The 18190-nt window shown below is 55.4% G+C and overlaps 1 protein-coding gene and 1 long non-coding RNA gene across 10 annotated transcripts in view; one reads left to right on the top strand and one right to left on the bottom strand.

The window, feature by feature from the left end:
• CLMN (calmin) overlaps positions 1-9461 on the bottom strand; it is a 120539-nt gene extending 111078 nt beyond the window's left edge. For all 8 annotated transcript variants that reach the window (XR_007152962.1, XM_047862592.1, XM_047862590.1 and 5 more), the window contains exon 1: positions 9298-9461. Coding sequence is in view for 7 of the 8 variants with exons in the window: in XM_047862592.1 (XP_047718548.1) it covers positions 9298-9379 (82 nt within the window). In the remaining variant the exon portion in view is untranslated. The remainder of the gene's footprint in view (positions 1-9297) is intronic.
• A 377-nt stretch (positions 9462-9838) lies between these two features.
• LOC125168420 (uncharacterized) lies at positions 9839-16919 on the top strand. 2 transcript variants are annotated; one of them, XR_007153127.1, is made up of 7 exons: positions 9839-10027; positions 11044-11141; positions 11225-11383; positions 12817-13009; positions 14922-15189; positions 15488-15584; positions 16697-16919. It is a non-coding gene; the product is annotated as an uncharacterized LOC125168420 (long non-coding RNA). The 2 variants fall into 2 exon arrangements; XR_007153128.1 differs by lacking the exon at positions 15488-15584.
• Positions 16920-18190: the final 1271 nt, after the last annotated feature.

Consider the following 18190-nt stretch of genomic DNA (forward strand, 5'->3'; position numbering starts at 1 on the left):
ATGCTGAGTGGCTTCAAACGACACCAATTTATTATCTAACATTTTTGTAGGTCAGAAGCCCGCGATGGGTTTGACGGACTAAAATCAAAGTTCTCAGCGGAACTGCACTCCTTCTGGGGAACTCTTAGGGAGGACTCCATTTCTTCTCTCTTCCAGCTTCTAGAAGCTGCTGCTTCAGCTCACGGCCCCTTCCTGCAACGGCATCACTATGACCTGCTTCCAGTCATCTGCCCCCCTCCCCCTCTCTTCCTCTCCCCCTCTGGCCCTCCTGCCTCCCTAAGGATGCTTGGGATTCACTGGACCCAGCTGGATAATCCAGGATAATCTCCCCATCTCAACATCGACATTCACTTAATCGCATCTGCAGAGTCGCTTTACCAAGTGAGGTAACGTAACCCCAGGTTCCGGAGATTAGGATGTGACTGTCTTTGAGGGCACGGGGCTCAGCCTACGGCAACACAGCAAACAGTTCCAAAGACCTAATCCATAGTAGGGGCTCACAGGATGAGCCACTCAGGGACCCACTCTGGGGGCTCTCCCGTGTCCAGAGGAAGACGCTGTGATTTCTGCCCAGGCAGGTGCAGGTGAGGTTCCGGGAGGCTGCTCTAGGCCAGGTCGTGGTCATTCTCTGCAGGAGTCATGCAGACAAACGTACAGGGACAAGGACGGGCGGGCCTGGGGTGGGGGTCGGGGGAGTGCAGCGGGGTCTGGTTCATTCCAGGAAGGACGGGAGAAGGGTGGGGGGGACGAGCACACAGCAGGGCTCCTTCCTGAGGGCAAAGAAGACTGAACCAGGGAAGGATCTCGGGCCGCCCGGATGAACTGGGATTAGAGGTGCTGGAGGCAGCTGGGCAGTGGTCCTAGCAGTTGAGGAGGAGGATGTTGGCAGAGGCAGGTGAGAAGGGAAAAGCCAGAGGACCAGGGCTGACGCGGGAGGGGAGGGCGAGCAGAGGATGCAAATGTGAGGGCTCAGTGACTTCACCACCCAACCGGCAGGGTCATCTCCGGGCCCCTCCCCACCCCCCGCCCCAGTTCCCAGCTACAAGGCCTCAGAACCCTGCTTTTTAAGTATGTCATACCATCGAGGATTAAAAATAGTTTAAAAGAGGAGAGGGATATAAATATCGCTGAGGTTCCTGCCTACATGGAGAGCCCCCCAGGAGACAGAAGCAGGAGTGGGGCATGACGTCGTCAGAGCCCTAAAGGTCCTTCCAATCGGGCCCCCAGGTCTGCACAGCAACATGACTGCAGGGCTTCTGTAGGTCCCCCAGATCCTCCCGGGCCTGTCCTCGTCCTCGGGGGACTTTGGACTATAATCTCCCGGAAGCAGTGTCTCAGAGGGCTCGGGAAGGGGCAGAAGAAGAGGAAAAGGTCAGCTGCACGGGCTACTTGCGAGACCGCTTCCCTGTGCTCCCCCCGACCCCCACCCCGGCCACGATCCTACTGAAGAGCCGACACCCCACCCACCGGCATACACCCCCCTGCTCCCTGGTTGCACTCTGCAGATTTGCAATTACAGAGTTTCCCCGCCCCCAGCGTCCCCCCTGGATTGGGCCTCGCCTCACCCCCAGACGCCTGCAGCACCCCCCTTAAGCACCCTCAGTCCTAACTCGCTTATCTCAGCCTCGTGATGTGCACTGGGGACTCCTGCAGTGGCCCATTCACCCCTCTGTGCCAGCTCCCCGGATTTCGGGAGGACTCGGTAACTGCTCTTTGGCTGAATGGCCAGGCTTCAAGGGCAAGTCCTTTACTAAGGCAGGGCCAGAACCGCCCTAGGCACGAACCTACCCTCCAGGAAACAAGCCTGGGCCGTTGTACAGGCAACAGGCATCCCCTGCTGATGTCATCCCAAGCATCCCCTACCTGTCCTGTGCCAAGTCTGGGTTTAGAAGAAAGGTCCCTGCCATCCCACTGGAAGCTCTCTGGTTTCCCACGGCCCAAAGATTAAATAACCAAATCGTAAATGTTTTTGGTTCTCTTTTAAAGTTTATTTACTTTGAGAGAGAGAAAGGGAGCACGAGCAGGGGAGGGGCCGAGAGAGAGGGGAGACAGAGAGTCCCAAGCAGGCTCGCCCGGCGCGGGGCTCAAACCCACAAACCGTGAGATCACGACCTGACCCGCGACCGAGAGACGGACGTTCAACCAACTGAGCCACCCAGGCGCCCCAGCCTTTTCGGTCCTGTGGGTGCTTCCCCGTCACGACGATGTAGTGAGCGTCGTAGTGCAAAAGCAGCCCTGGACAGTACGCAAACAAACGAGCACAGCTGTGTTCCAATAAAACTTTATTCAGCAAAGCAGCCCGCGGGCCAGATTCGGCCTGCAAACCATAGAGTGCCACGCCCCCTGCTCTGATACAACTCATGAGAGAAAAGGAGGCAGTCCGGTGAGGGGGGAAAAAACCCACCAAAGATTCTTTAAAGCCACATTTGTGATTTGCGATGCCACCTCTAATTCCTTCTGTGACACAGTCTACCACTGTAAAAAAAAAAAAAAAAAAATGATGTGCAGGGAGGGGGTGGGAGAAATAAGAAAAGGTTTCTATGGGAACAGGGAGTTCACTTTGAACGGTTCCATCACTAAAAAGACAATTACTTTCTTTTTCTCACTTCCCCTCTGAAGAGGGCAGGCGTGACCTCAGGCTGCTCGGGCAGGACCGTGCCCAGTGCCTCAGCTGTTCCAGTCAAAAGTTAAATGCCAGAGTGTTCCATGGGTCAGGGAGGGCCGTTAATGTAATCTGGGCCTCTTGGGCAAGGGGCCGCGTCCCCAGGGCGCTGAATCGAGGCAGGAGCTCGGCCTCTCTCACGAGGCTGCCCACCCCAGGCAGCTCTGGGGGGCCCCAATGGCGTCAAGGCCACGGCCACTAATAAGCGTCCCTGCGGCAAAACCTCTTCCCAGGCCCGCTGCCAACTGACCGAGCCCCCCTCTCGCTACCGACAAACCTTTTACGGGATGGCTCCTGAACGCTCTTGTTCCTCAATACAAACGTGGGGGACGGCGGGGGTCCCTACTTTGCCCTGACCGTGGGCGGGTCACGACACCCTCCTGGGCACTCTGCCCCGCCCGTTCAGAGGTGTCCCAGCCCTTCCCCGGGCTTGTCACAGGAGCCGTAATTGAGCAGCCAAGACTAAACCAAGAAGGCACGTCATTTACTGAGGGGTGCTTCTATAACAAACTTATCAACTGCAACCTTTTCTCCGGCGGACCCTTAGTGGCGGGGAACGGGGGAGGGGAGTCCCTAGCACCTGACAGTGAAAAGAACCCAGCGGTGCGACCGGCCGCGTTCAGCTTCGCCCACCGTCACATGCAGGCTGCCCGCCTGTGCCAGGGACTGGAACTTGGGTGCCTTTACGCGGCCATATGCTCCGTTCAGGCCGCGTCACTCCTCAAACCACCTTCCAAGGGGCCCGTCCAAGCCCAGCCCTCTCGTCTTGCAATGAGGAAACTGAGGCACAGCCATGGGAAGACATGTGCCAGGACCCAGAGCCAGGCCTTCAGCCTCCAGCTCCTGGCTAGGGCTTCCCAGAGCTGCACAGCACGCTCCGCCTGGAAAGGCCCCCCTGGAGAAGAGTCCACACCCCGAGTTAGGGGTGGAGCCAGGTCTGGAACGTGGTCTTTGGGAGGCAAAATCCATAGCTAACTCAAAGCCTGTGGCCCGACTCCAGCAGGGAGCACCCCCCCCCCCCCCCCGCCAAAATGTTCTACATGAGGATTTATTCTTTAGAAGAAAGCACACAGATCAGGAATGGGGTCCTTATAGGCAGCGGGTTGTGCATTTGATTTTGTACTCATACAGAAACCTCTGGCATATTTGCTGCGTCCTCCAAGAGCTGGGGGGAGGCGGGGGCAGGAACGATTCCTCCTCGGTGCCTTCTCTTCCCTGGGTGCTGGGTAACTCTGACCCCAGTGACATCCCTGATCCCCCTGCGGTAGGCACAGGAGGGCAGGATGCGGGGGGCTCGGAGCCAGTGGGTGGCCGAGGGAGAGGAGACTGGTTGGCGTCCCACCCCAGACCACAGAGGGTCCCGCGTGCCAGGCTAAGGGGCTTGGACTGGACCGCATGAGCCAGTGTGGCCCAGCATTTTTCACATCACCGCGTCCACGGAAACTGATGCTATTATCCTGGGATGGACCGGGGTGCTGCCCCCGGCCCACAGTTTGGCCCTGGAGACCCGCCGAAGGGATTAGCGGGGACGTGCGCCGGGTGGCTGGGTGCTGGGTAGGCTGGAGGAGGTGACACAGGGCCCAGACCCATAAAGAGGTCACCATAAAGAGGCAAGCATGGGGAGGGCCTGCTCCTGGGCCGGAGCCATCACAATCACAGGCCGGGGGTGGACAACCCGGGAAGGGGCTGATCTTTCTCACCACACAGGCACTGTCCTGCCCAGAGCCCGCCTTCAGGCTCTCCTGACTTTCCTTCCTGCGCCGTGCCCCGGAGACTCTGTGCAGTCAGGCTTCCTCCTGCTCGGCACTCAAGGCCTGACCGCCAACGCCCCTCCTAGGACGGGCCTTCCCAGTTCCCCGCCCTGAGGCTACCAGCTCCTCCCTGGGCGCCCAGTGCACATGACTCACGGAGCTGGTGCCATGGGACGCGCGGGCTCCGTCTGACCTGGGTTCACATCCCAGCCCCACTTACAAGCCTGCGACCTCGGGCACGTCATTTGACCTCTCCACTTCCGAAAACCAGCACCCACCTCAAAGGCCGGAGGAAGACATTACAGGTGGCAGTTAGGACCGTGCCTGGCACCCAGGCGGCTCTGTCAGGGGACCGAGCCGTCAGACTGCTACCACTTCTGTCTGGCGGTCAGTTCCAAGTGCCCCGAATCGCAGGTCCTGTTTGCCAAGCCCGGGCGGGACGGCTTCCTGACCGACTGGGACTGAGGGAGACACGGAGGCAGGGGTGGGGACACTGCTCCGGGGGTACTAGCCAGCAGGGTTCAGCTGGCAGGGGGGTGGGGGGGAGGGGAGGCATCGCCCCTACGTTCCCCCAGAGCAGCAGTGGGGAGAGACTTCTGTCCGCCCAGGCCCACCTGACTCCATGCACCCCCCAGCTGCGGGTAACAGGTCTTAACCAAGCTGTTCTGCATTGCCGGGGTCAAGGTTCACAGCATCAGACCCAACAGGCGCCAGAGCAACAGGAGACAGCCGGAAGCAGGAAAGGTGGGACCCCGTCTGGCTTCAGGCTCCTCAAAGGCAGGGACGAGAACCAACTGAATTTCTCGCTGCCTGCACACTGCTCAGTGCTGGGCACACGTTTGCTAAACAGAACAGAAACGTGCTGGGAATTCTGAGGGTGGCAGAGGCTTCCTATCGGAACAGGAGCATCCTCCGAATCTTGGCCCAACACCCCCCCCCCATCTTTGAGCAATGGTCAGACCTGGTGACCACCTGGGTCAGACCTGGACCCTGAGGTCAGGTCAGGTCAGGTCAGGTCAAAGGGGGAAAGGGGACAGCCAGAGTCGCCTTGTCATTACGAGAGCACCGGAACCCTCACCACCACGGCCAGGCCACGAGCTAAGGCACAGGATGGTTAACCAGCCACCTCTAACCTCAGTTCTACCCCTCAAGGCCCCAAGGAAGTGGGGCCACCAGGCGGAAGCTGCCAGCATCCTACAAGTCTATTTTCTCCTCCCTGGAAAGGTCAACGGCTTGGGCCACCTCCGTTTCCTTGAAAGGGACCCTGTGAGGGGGTCACGGGCAGCCTTTGCCCAGAGGGACACCCCCCTGTGCTCTCCACCACCGAGTCCTTGATCTGCAAACACTTATTATGAGCCATCGCCGTCAAAGGGAGCGTATCAACGAGGGCTTCATCTGCCCCTGTGTCGGGGACAGCAAGTTGAGTGACAGGCCTCTTGGGAGAGACTGTGCTCTCTATCCAGCTCACCCCGACCTCCAAAGACAGGTCAGGAAGTGTTCGCTCCAGGGTTCTGTGGGAGATGATCTGGTGACATCACAATCCTCCCTGCTTGGACACCTGATCTCCAGTTCAGGGACATAGACGAAGGGTTCGAGGAGCAAACATGCAGAGGTCGAGACGCCTCTGAGTCAATTTCACTATATAGATCCATAGAGAGATGTACATGCAGGGCTGTGCTAGGGAACCAATCCTCCCTGAAATGCAGCATCCTCAAGACTGACATTTTGGAGGAATGCACCTGGCCCCAGGACCACAGGCGTCAAAGCTTTGTACGAAGAATAGGACTGCCTGACCATACAACAGCTGCCATGGGCGAAAGGAGGCTGGACATCCTCCTTGGTCCCCAGATTAAAGACTCGTGAAATGCCCACGGCCATCGCCACAACAGCTCTTGACTACCTGTGCTGTAAGCGAACGCACAGCTTTAAGCAAACCACCCTTCTGCCTGGGCTCCTCCTGCTCTCCCTTGACTGCCACCCACACGGCGTTCAGATGAATGAGCCCCCCCACCCCCACCCCGCCCATGGCCCGCATAGCTGGTGAGCCAGACATATCCGGGCCCGGCGACACCCACCAGCTGCTTTGGGCAGAGGCTCGAAGCACAGCGAGCGGGGCCTTCTGGACGTGGCCTTTTGGTCGAGACTTCTTGAGTACCACGGAGACAAGGAGAGAAACTATCTGCTAAGCATCCAGTCAAAAGACAGGGGAGCCAAGGGAACATTGGAGAGAGAGGATGCACCCCGGGCCCCACCTCCTGTCCCACAGCAGCAAAGCCACGGGCCAGCAGGCCAGCGCCTCCACAGCGCAAGCATCCCCCCAGGGGACGGACAGTTTCACAAGAGCCCCAAACCGCAAACAACCCAAATGTCCCTCGGCGGTGAGCAAACCAACAAAGCGGGGTGCTTCCAGGCGACAGAAGAGTCCAATGACAAGGAACTACGTGTTGCCTGGGTCCGGGGCTGGGAGCTAACAGATGCACACGCGGACAACCGGGGAGCCGTTTCAAGCCGGGAAAATGTTCCAAGACTAGATTGTTGGGATGTCTGCCCAACTCTGGAGACTTACAAAAAACTACTGAATGGTAAACTTAAAACAGGTGAATTTTATGATATGTGAATCGTACCTTAATGGTCTACAAAAACTGAAGAAATACAGGCCAGGACGTGGATGAATTGCACCAACATCCCGTGGAGTAAAAAGGGCCAGTTCAAAAGAGTATGGATTGTACTCTTCTGTTTTACGTGACGTTCTAGAGGCAAAACTATACTAATAAAGATCAGAATAGTAGTGGCCCTGTGTGCGTGTGTCACCTACTGGGAAGAGCGATGAGGCACCCATCCAGGGTACTGGAAATCATTAACATCTTGATCTGGATGGTGGTTACCACAGGTTATCCGGAGGCAAAAATTTGCTGGGCTCGCACCAAAGATTAATGCACATTTTATACACACACATAGCCATGTAGAAGATGTATACATAATACATGTACACACATTTAAAAGTTTACCTTTTAAAATAGCAAAGCCATTTTGGATGCTCAAATTATAACTGGCATTGCCTAAAAGTGAGGACAGTTCCCTGGGAGCTGAGAGAAGAGGCCATTCAGTGAACTCCTACCTAACCTTCAGAACCCATCTCAAATTGTCCCCATTCAGTGAAGCCTTCTCTCATCATTCTAGGTATAACTGCTCAAACTGCTGAGCATCCCTCCACAAAAGTCGATCCCCGATCCCCTGTATGCCGGGAGCTGATCTTAGAGCAACGCAGGAAGTTGTTGCATTAAGAATTGGTTAGCATGTGTTTATGAAACACGCACGGACTGCTTAACGCACGCAGGCACACGCACAAACACACCACGACGGCCCAAACCACATGCCATCTTAGCAAAAGACACTAATTCCCACGCCCAAATAGGATGTCAGTTCTGGGGCAACAGGATCCAGATGTGAGGCTTATTATCTAAAGGGATCCAGCCTGATCCTCCTCCTCTCACACAAATCACGGCCAGAAGAGATCAGGGGAACCCAGAGCAAACTCGGGGTCCAGTGTCTACTGTACTAACCCCCCCCCACCACCACCCTATTTCGGGTCACCTTTGCTTGCACTGTCCTTGCACAGCCTAGGGGTGGAGCCGGTCTAAATGGACTCCCAGGGAACATTCCATCAGGTGTAATGTTTAAACTCGACTGACTCCGCCGCCACCCCGGGACTGCACCCTGCCTGCTGGGGCTCCCTACCCTCCAGCAGTAAAGGCAGGCACCTGCTGGCTGGGGTGGGGAAGGACGACACCCACAGACAGTCCTATCATCTCTCTGTCCAGGTTTCCCAGCTTCTCTCTGCAGCGCCCCCAACCTTGGAATCTCTAGAAGCCCAGGTCAGCCCAGGAAACTGCTAAAGAAAGTTCCCCGGCCCAGCCAGGTCTATGTGTCTGAAGAGAGGCCGGAAGTGGAACTCTAGTTCAGCAAAGCCCACGTATGAAAAGAGAGAGGCTGGAACCACACCTCCAGGAAAAGCCGCTTTCTTTGGGCGGGTGGGTGGGTGAACGGGTTACCGGGCGACTGTGGGTGACTTTTTCCCTTTAACTATTGTCGTGCTTTCGAAGTTTCCACAATGAATAAACTCTTGATACACTTCACGTGTGGCAGGAGCCACCCCTAGCCCTTGGGACTCCGTGACCTCCCAAGTTTCTCTTTCACCTTGTGACAAGGTAGCCGCGGGTCCCAGCGTCCCGGGCCCGGCGGGCGGGGCCTGTCGCCCACTCCCCAGTGGAGCCTCGGCCAAGGGAGGGGCCGCTCCCTGCCGCAAAGTGGCCTGAATGGGCTGGGAGCCTGCCGAGCCCCCCACCCCCACCCATCCGTGCCCCTGGCCCCGGGTCCCCGGCCCACCCCCTCAAGCGCCGCCCCCCAGCCCGTTCCCTGAGCCTCAGAGGTACTTGGGAGGTGTGCAAGCTCACACACACGCACGCGCGCGCGCGCACACACACACACACACACACACACACACACACAGTCGCACTTTCTCCTCCCTCCCTGACCTGGGCCACCGCCCCCAAGAGCCCACACGTTCAAACTTGGCCAAACTCGCAGCAGGGGCTTCAGGGGAGCCGTGACGTCCCCCCAAAGAAAGCGGGACCCCCAACACACACACACACACACACACACACACACACACACACGCACGTGTGTCGCCCCACCCCCTGGGCGACAGCAAATCTAGCCGGGGCGGCCCCGCGGGGGCTCGGGGGCGGCTGTCTCGGCCCCCTCCCCCAGCAAGTGACACGAGCGGGGTCGGCCGGGCGAGGGGCCACCCGACCGGGCGTCGCTCCCCGGGGGGTGGGGGGCGGGAGTCGGGGCGGGGGTGGGGGGGGGCCGGGGGCGCCTTACCTTGCAGGTTCTGGACGCGGATGTCGCTGATCTGCCCGATGAGCTCCTCGCGCTGGAACCAGTCCCATTCGTGCGCAGCCATGAAGCGCGGGCGGCGGGCCGGGGCGCCGGGCCGGGCGCGGGCGGCGGGCGGAGAGCCTGGCGGGCGAGGGCGCCGCGGAGCCGGAGCAGCGGCGGCGGGCGGCGGGCGGGGCGGGCGCGCGGTCGGGCCGCCCCCGCCGCGGGCGGGCAGCGGGCGGGCGCGGGGCGGCGGGTGCGGGGCGCCCGGCTGGCGCTCACTCCCCCGTCCGGGGGCGGGGGCCCCGGGGGGGGGGGGGGGACGAGGGGCGGGGCGGGGCGGGGGAGGGAGGCTGGGCTCGGGCCGGTTTCTTTCCCCCCCCACCCCGGGGGTGTTTGTTGCTTGGATTGTTTGGTCGCAAACGGGCGGTGATGAGACACGGGGTCCCGGCCCCCAGATTGTGATGTCTCAGGGGGCGAGGGGCGGGGCGACGCCGCGAAGCGGGGGTGGGGGTGGGGGGGCGGGGTGAGCCCGCGGGTCCCAGCGCCTGGTCCGCGGGAGGGCCCGGCCCCTGCCACCCGGCCCCCGGCCCCTCCGCGCACCCCTGTCCCGGGGACGGCCAGGCAGACAGCCCTCCACCCCAGGTCCCCGGCCTCCGCACAGTTCAGAGGCCACCTCTGCGGAGGGGAGGGCCTCGAGGCCGTGCGCCCCCGCGGGCACCTGGGGGGAACGGTGAGAACCCGGGTAGGGGCGAACGAATGCAGAGATGGAGTTAAGGGGGAGCCTCTCCTCTGCCTCCAGATTGGGGAGCCGCAGCGAGAAAGACTTCTTTCTTAGGTTTGGCTATTGGAAACCTTCTCCCTGCCGATCCCGTCCAGGAGATGACCCCAGATTCTGGGAAGCAGGGAGAAGCCCGACACCCCCATCGCCACCACCCCGTGCAGCCTGGGGGGCCACCCTCTCTGGGGCTTTACTGAAAATGAGTAAGGGCCTTCCGGGTGGAGGTGGGGGAGTGTTTGTTACCGTTTCTTTTAACTCTTGAGAGTTCCAGGATCTTATCTTGTTTGGGGCTCACAACCCATAATTTCAGGGAGAGTTCCTAGCTGCTTTCACAAACATGGAAAAAGTGAGGTCCCGGAGTCTTGGAATTTACCCGAGGCTGAAGAATGATCTAGGGGCATGAGGTCCAAGCTCCTAGCTCACTACTTGGACCCTCTCCTGAGACCTCTGGAAGGCACATGGGCGCACACACAGAGACAGAGAATGGCTTATATATGGGGTGTTACAAGAGAAAAAAAAATGGGCATAAACATAGGTTGTGTTCATCGTTGCCAAGTTCATGCTACTGAACTACTAGGAACCCAGATGGTTGGGCTATTTCCTAATTAACAAATAACTATGCAGCCCCCACTGGTACACAGACCCTGTGTCCTTGAGGCAGGGCCTTAAGGTGAGTGAATCCACTCTCTGACTCAGACTCCTGAGTGGGGTTGGGGTGGAGGGGGGGGTAGGCAGTGGAGTGGACAGCCAACAGCCAAGAAACAAAAATACAGACGGAGGTGACTTCCAGAAGGGAGAAAATCCACTGGAGGAAGTAGTTGGCATAGGGAATGGTCTGGAGAGATCTCTGCGTGGGGCTGACTTTAGAGCTGGACTGGAAGGATGAGGAGAGCCACCACTGGGCAAGCAACTTGGGCAGGGCCAGTGGGCACAGGCCCCAGTGGCTTCCTGTGTGCTGCCCTCTTCAGGTGCCAGGGCCCCATCGGGGACCCAACGTCAAAGCCAGATGAGCTGACCAGACAGGGGGGAAGTTGAACCAGAGGATGCACCGAAATGCAATGTCAAGGTGGGAAGCTCTGGAATGATTTTTCTTTCTTCTTGTTCTGTCTGCCAAGTTTCTCACCATGAGCACATATTTTTTATCATCAGGCAGAAGACCAGCAAATTCTTTTTTAACCTCTCAAGACCCTTTCCAAGAGTCCCCAGCCTGTCCCAGCTCTCCTCATCTGCGGCTCTGGAAGCCCAGTGGAGGCCCACGGAGCCAATGGGCACTCACAGGTGTCTGGGCGCATGCCTCCCAGATTCGAGGTTGGAGCTGCTTTCTCCCCGACCGGGTTTGAGAGCCTGTGTTCATTTCACACTCCAGGGAGCAAGGTCTGCTTCTGTGTCCTCCGGAGCTGGGTGCTAGTAGCCAGGCACTTAATTTTGCCCCATCTGCTAGCTACCTCCCGTTTTTACACTTCGATTTAATTTCCATAATTGCTATGGAGGGGGGAGTTCGGCTGAAAATCGTTTTCTTTACAAAGCAAAGAGCCAAGGGAATCAGACTCTCTCCATCCAGAGGCGGGTCTCAGGGAACAGAAGGCTTTAAACAACGAGGTGGGGATGTTAAGCTGCAGGGATGGGCCATTTGTCACGACACAAAGATGTGAATGGAAGTCTGCATCGTTGAGGAGCATTTGTGTGAGGAACACTGTGTAGGCAGTAACAACTCCCTGGCACTGATTGAGTAACAACTCCCTGATCGCCACTGATTGAGCACCAACTGTGTACTAGATGTCGGTGCAGAGAAATTCTTTGTACCAAGGTGCAGAGAATTTTAGGTGGTTTTCAAGACGGACTAGGACCCGTCTAAGCACACTAACCGGCACTAAGCTCGAGGCTGGCCCCCAGTAGGTGCTTGAATATTCACTGAGCTTGTGTGTCAATATCACCCCTCTTTCCTTCATTCTCTCTGGACCCTGGCCCTCCCTGATTGGTCCCTGTGCCGCCTTCTTGCCCATCAATCCTGGTTTTGCACTTTTCTACCCAGGATGTGGGATTGCAGGGTCTGGCCACACCCCAGTCACCTGCAGGCGTTGGCTCACTCTGTTCCCTTTGAAATGCCCTTGCCCTCCCCTGCTCTGTACTCCTGCTTTACCTAGCACACCGCTGCTAACTCATGTTCATCTCAAGAGAACCTCCTCCAAACCCCCAAAGCCCAGCTGAGTGCCCACCTCCTACAATTCCCATAATATTCAGCACAATCCCATAATATCCTACGAACCCCTATCTTAAGATGTCACATCATGATTATGTTTACTTGGTGGTTTCCCCACGTAAGCTGTGTCGTTGAGAACAGGGGCTGAGTCTCATTAATTTCTCTGTCTGAGCACTTAGCACACTGCCTGGCACCAAATGAGGTCTCGTGTTGAGTGGATGGATGGATGGATGATCCAGTATAGGCCTGAACTCACAAAGCAAGGACCAAATGACAAATAGTTGATCCCCATGTCCTGGGCTCAAGTCAACTTCTGCAGAGGCAGTAAAAAAAAATATTCACATACCGGCAGCGGGTAAAGCACACATTCCCGGGCCCCAGGCAAATACCACACTGTACCTTCCTTGGGTGTGTACAACTTCCTGTATCTGGAGCACCAGCTGGGAGAGAAGGTCATGTGACATCCATGGGCATTGACGTTATTTGCCTCTTACCTGAATTAACAGTTCTATTTTTCTTTTGCCTTTTTATTTTGGGGAAGGAAAAGTACTCTGCCTGAAGGCCTGGCTTCCCGGGAGTTTCCAGAAACTGATTTTCTAGAAATTGCCCAATGCCGCTAGAATCTATGCCATTGTTTAAAACTGACTTCTGCCAAGGGAAAGGACGAGGAGTCAGAGAATCGCAAAGAATCCCTGGATAGGACCTCAGAGATCAAGTCCAACCTCCCTCCCTCTGTAAGGACTTTTTTTTGTTTTTTATTTTTGTAATTATTTATTTTTGGGGGGGAGAGAGAGAGAGGCAGAACGTGAGTGGGGGAGGGGCAGAGAGAGGGAGACACAGAATCCCAAGCAGGCTCCAGGCTCTGAGCTGTCAGCACAGAGCCCGACGAGGAGCTCAAACTCACAAACTGTGAGATCATGACCTGAGCTGAAGTTGGATGCTTAGCCGACTGAGCCGCCCAGGCGCCCCCAGGACCCCTAAAACATCTGGCCCAGGGATCTTCCTGCTTCTGTTAATGGCGATGGATAACTTCTGGCAGATAATCTGGACAGAGGGTTTGCGCATCCACATCTCACACCCCCTTTGGGAAGGATTAAGAACAACAAAGATGACCGCAGTGTACCCCCCCCACCCCCAGCCACTTGCAGGAGAGGAGTGTGATGGGGCTCCAGCCGGTGGGAAGCTGCCTTCTCTGGTCATGGTCGTGACCCGTGACACGTGCACAGCACTGTGGGTTTGGATGGCCCCTCTGCGGCCCGGGCTCAGCTGGTCTCCACAGTGACCTCATGAGGCCAACCGAGCAGGGTCATTTTTAGGTGGCGCTTAAAGCGGCCCAGACGCCATCCCAAGGTAGGGCAAAAGCACACTTTGAACTATACTTCTCACGGCCTGCCCACATCACCCACATGCGACTGGACTTGGGCTGTGGACCAGACAAACACTTAGCAATTTGGTATTAGTCACGTACACTTAGGTATTGTCGTGTTTACGTGACATTTTTGAAAAGATTTCGCCGTCGTATGAAACCTGTTGGGAATTTCAAGTTAATTTCAAGTAAGTCCAGTTAAGAGGCTATAGTGGGTCCTAGATAGATTAACCAATGGTGATTCTTCAAAAAGCCCAAGAATACTTCCTGGGCAGAGGGTCTGCATTATGATGTCACAAGGCTTCCCTGTAGCATGAAGACCGCCCCCGCCCCCCCCCCCCCCGCCCCCGCAACCTCATTTATTCATTGAACAAACACTGGTTGAATGACTACCCGTGCCCTGGCCCCATACTAGGACCCAACAGTGGACAAACCCCAGAATCTGCCTGTGAATCCCTGCTCAGGGGGTTGGACTTTGTCGTCAGGGCAGAGAGGAGCCTTTGGAGGACAAAACGGGGTCAGATTGGCCCTTTAGTTGTGGTGTGGAGAAAGGGTCGGAGGTGGAGGCTAGGAGCTCGGGACCCTGTTGGTCTCAGGGGCACGGAGGTAAAATGGTGGTAACCCACAGGGGTGCAGCGGCTGTAGAGACAGATTCTCTGCTGTTCAAGACGGTGGAGGTGACCGTACCTGTGGCTGGCTTAGGAATATTGTGGCGTCTGCTTCTAGTATTTGTGCATGTCTGTTACACCTACATTGTGCAAATTCCTCAGGAAGGCCTTGTAAGCAGGGCCACCCAGTTCATCTTTGTATTTCCAGGGCCCAACACGGCGCTGGACGGTCCTCAGTATTAGTGGCGTGTGTGACTCAACATGTTCTATTTAAACTTCACCCACCAGTAATTATTTTTTTTTAATTATTAAAAAAAAAATTTTTTTTACATTTATTTATTTTTGAGAGACAGAGAGAGACAGAGCACAAGTAGGGGAGGGGCAGAGAGAGGGGGAGACACAGAATCCGAAACAAGCTCCAAGCTCTGAGCTGTCAGCACAGAGCCCAACATGGGGCTTGAACTCACAAACCATGAGATTGTGACCTGAGCCCAAGTCGGATGCTCAACCGACGGACCCACCCAAGCGCCCCACCAACCAGTAATTATTAAAACTCTTTGAGCCCCGGGCTCCTCAGAAGGGTCAGGGTCTCCTCCATGCCTTGGGAGCGCCAGCTCTCTGCCAATTTTTTTTCCTGCTGACTCTTTCCCAATGTTTTCTGTCTGCCTCCAGGAATCCCGTAGGACATGATGCAAAGGCTGGTGGCAGAGAGAGATGCTGAGAAGCAGAAGGAATCAGGTCGAGCAAAAAGGAGGGAAGATACGTGGTGTGGTGGACAGTGGGCAGATGGTAATGGTCTGAGCTGTGTGACCTCAGGCACGTTCTTAACCTCTCTGGGCCTCTGTGCTTTTATCTGTAAGATAAAAGAGTTCCTGCCTGGCAGGGTGGCTGTGAGATCAAAGACACATATATAGAGAAGAGATGCTCCGGTGAGACTTCAGTAAGATTCAGATCATTTCTATGGCATAAAATGAACCACACTCAGAAGAAAAATTGTCCCTCAACTTGGAAGATTACCTATAATGTAAAATATTAATGTGTTCTCTGGGATTTTATTAATTTTTTTCTGGTATGTGTAGGTGTTGATGGGTGGTTTAAAAAAAAAATCTGCTTCCCTAAGTAGACAGCACCGGATGTCCCAATTTCCACAAATAAAACCCTTCATTTCTTCCAGGTTTGAATAGTCAAAGGCTGCTTCCCTAGAGACAGTGCTGCTAATTTTTTTTTTTTTTTTGCAGCCATTAGAACACTATTTAAGGAGAGTATATTTTCCAGTAAAGCAAATGATGAACACCTTTTCCCCGGCGATGTGGGAGACGTTGGCAATATGGAGAGGTGGGGAGAGACAGGATGCTGTGGACCCAGCAAAAACACCCTCTATTGTTGTTTGCAACAACATTGCAGAAATATATATATATAAGTTTTTAACATGTTGGAATCTAAAGCAAACTTTGTTGATGATAATCCCAAGAAGGGTGATTTTAAAAGCCCAAACTTGGTGCGAATAGAATCCCTGGGCCAGCCCCTCCAGCTGATGGCGCCAGCACAGGCAAGCCCATTTCAACAAAGTTACTGTGTATCTCTTGTCTGCTGTGCAGCTAACAGCTACTAAGAGCTTGCTATTTGCCAAACATTGAGTCCAGTGCTTTGCATTATCTCATTTAATCCTTTGAAGGAGGTACTATTACCGTCTTGATTTTATTGATGGAAACTAAGGACCAAAAGAAGTTCGGTAGCATCCCCAAGGTCACACAGGTCGTAGGTTAACAGAGACGAGACTTGACCTCAAATATTATGCAGAAACCGAGTCTGATCTTTCTGCTCTGTACCCTTTTGGCAACTAAGTGGAACCATTCATATTAGGGAGTCACTGGAAAATAAATCCAGCCAAGTGTTAGCCTTATGGAAACAAGATGACCGGAGGCACCTGTCCCCTAATAGGTCAGGAACAAAAATACTCGCTCCATTGCCCTCTGTGGGGACATTTCTTAGGTTTATGTGAAATGCTGGCAGGCATTTCCACGGCTGACCCCTGGACATCTCAAATGGCAACGTATCTTTGTAAAGAACCCTCAGCGTGGCTCTGCTAGAAAAGTATGTATTTCGTGCTGTGCAAATGGATTTTAACACGCGGAGTCCAAGGAGAAGGGGCAAAAGTCTGTATCCAAGCCAGCAGCAAGTCCTGTCAAGTTCATGCGATCTCCCCAAGTCCATCCTTGGTAGCTAGCGTCAAATGTTAACTTTCTTATGTCCACGGCGCTCTGCAGGGTCTCACTTCTCCCCTAAAGCACCCCGAGCCCCGTTCAGTCCACCTGCTCCCTTCAGTTACTCAAAAGAAGTGCTCTAATAGGCAAGCCACTCCATTGTTGTTCTATACCGAGCACAAATGCATACATATTCCTCAAAATGTGTGTTCAAAATATTCACAGCACCTTTGCTCTTACTAGCTACAATAACCCAAATGTCCACCAGGAGAAGAGTGGATGGATAATGGAATTCATCAACGAAGATGAGAGAGCAACACAGATGAGTCTCAAAAATCGTGATGTGGAGCAGAAGCCGGGCACAGAAGAAGGCACCCTGTAGGATCCCACTGGTCAAGAGTTAAAAAACAGAGGATGCCTGGGTGGCTCAGTAGGTTAAGTGGCCGACTTCGGCTCAGGTCATGATCTCACGGTCCGTGAGCCCGAGCCCCGTGTCGGGCTCTGTGCTGACAGCTCGGAGCCTGGAGCCTGCTTGGGATTCTGTCTCCCTCTCTCTGCCCCTCCCCTGCTCATGCTCTGCCTGTGTCTCTCTCTCTCACAAATAAAACACTACAAAATTAAAAAAAAAAGTTAAGAACCCAGTAAGAAGTTCAAAACCACTTCCCTCTCCGTTGATAGAAGCCAGGGTAGTGGTCAGGCTGGGAGGGAGGTGGTGCGGGCAAAGGGCGTAAGGGGGCCCTCTGGGGTGCAGGGCATGTTTTGTTTCTTATATGGGTCTGGTTACCCTGTGTTTATGCATTACGTGACACTTCACCAACTGGTGCATTTTCCTGCGTATGTTCAACAAACTGTTAAAAAATAAACGTGCAGCTCTGCCTCCTGCCAAACGGCACACCCTCTTGGCTCCACCTGGAATTCTCTACCCTCCCTTCGCCTCTCCCTGGTGAATTCCTGCCTGTTGTTCAGATGTAGCTCAGATCTTCCTTCACTGGGGAATCCTTTTCCGGTTGTATCAGTCAGTCTTGGCTGCGTAACAAACCACTCGAAAATGTAGCGACTTCTAGCAATAGTCACAAATTAGCTCGTGACTCTATGGTGGCCAGTCGGGGTGGGTCTGGTGCTGGTCTCACCTGGACTCATGTATCTGCACCTTGGCTGGGCGGGAAGCTCTGGGATGGGCTCACGTGTGTGGCAGCTGGCACGCTCCTGGTGGGGGCGCCTCAGTCCTCCTCAGTGTGGCCTCTCCAGCAGGCTGGCTGGGCTTGTCACATCACGGTCTCAGGATTCCAAGGGCCACTAAAGAGGGCCAGCCTCGATGCAGAAGCTCCTCTTAAGCCTCTGCTTGTGTCACACTTGCTACTTTCCACTGGCCAAAGCGAGTACAGAGCCAAGCTCAGATTCAGGAGCGAAAGAAATAAACTCCACCTCTGGATAGGAGGCATTATTGTGGGTATGGCTTCCAAACGATCCACCAGTGCTGCCCTCCTCAACCCCTCCCAGAGAGCAGCTTCCCTCTAAGCACCCCCTGACACTTCCCCGTATGGCACCCCCCACCCCCTGTAACCCACTATCTATCTGCGGAGCGGGATGCTCATTATCTTCGTCCCTCGCTTTCCTGCGACTCACGTGCAGCTCATGCCCAGAACGGTGGCCGGGATGTGATGGGTACCAAGAAATATGCGGTGAAGAAAGTCAAAAGAAGAGGAGAGAAAAAGAAAGGGAGGGAGGGAGGGAAAA

The sequence above is a fragment of the Prionailurus viverrinus genome, chromosome B3, assembly GCF_022837055.1.
Source record: "Prionailurus viverrinus isolate Anna chromosome B3, UM_Priviv_1.0, whole genome shotgun sequence".
In the NCBI taxonomy this organism is placed as follows: Eukaryota; Metazoa; Chordata; class Mammalia; order Carnivora; family Felidae; genus Prionailurus; species Prionailurus viverrinus.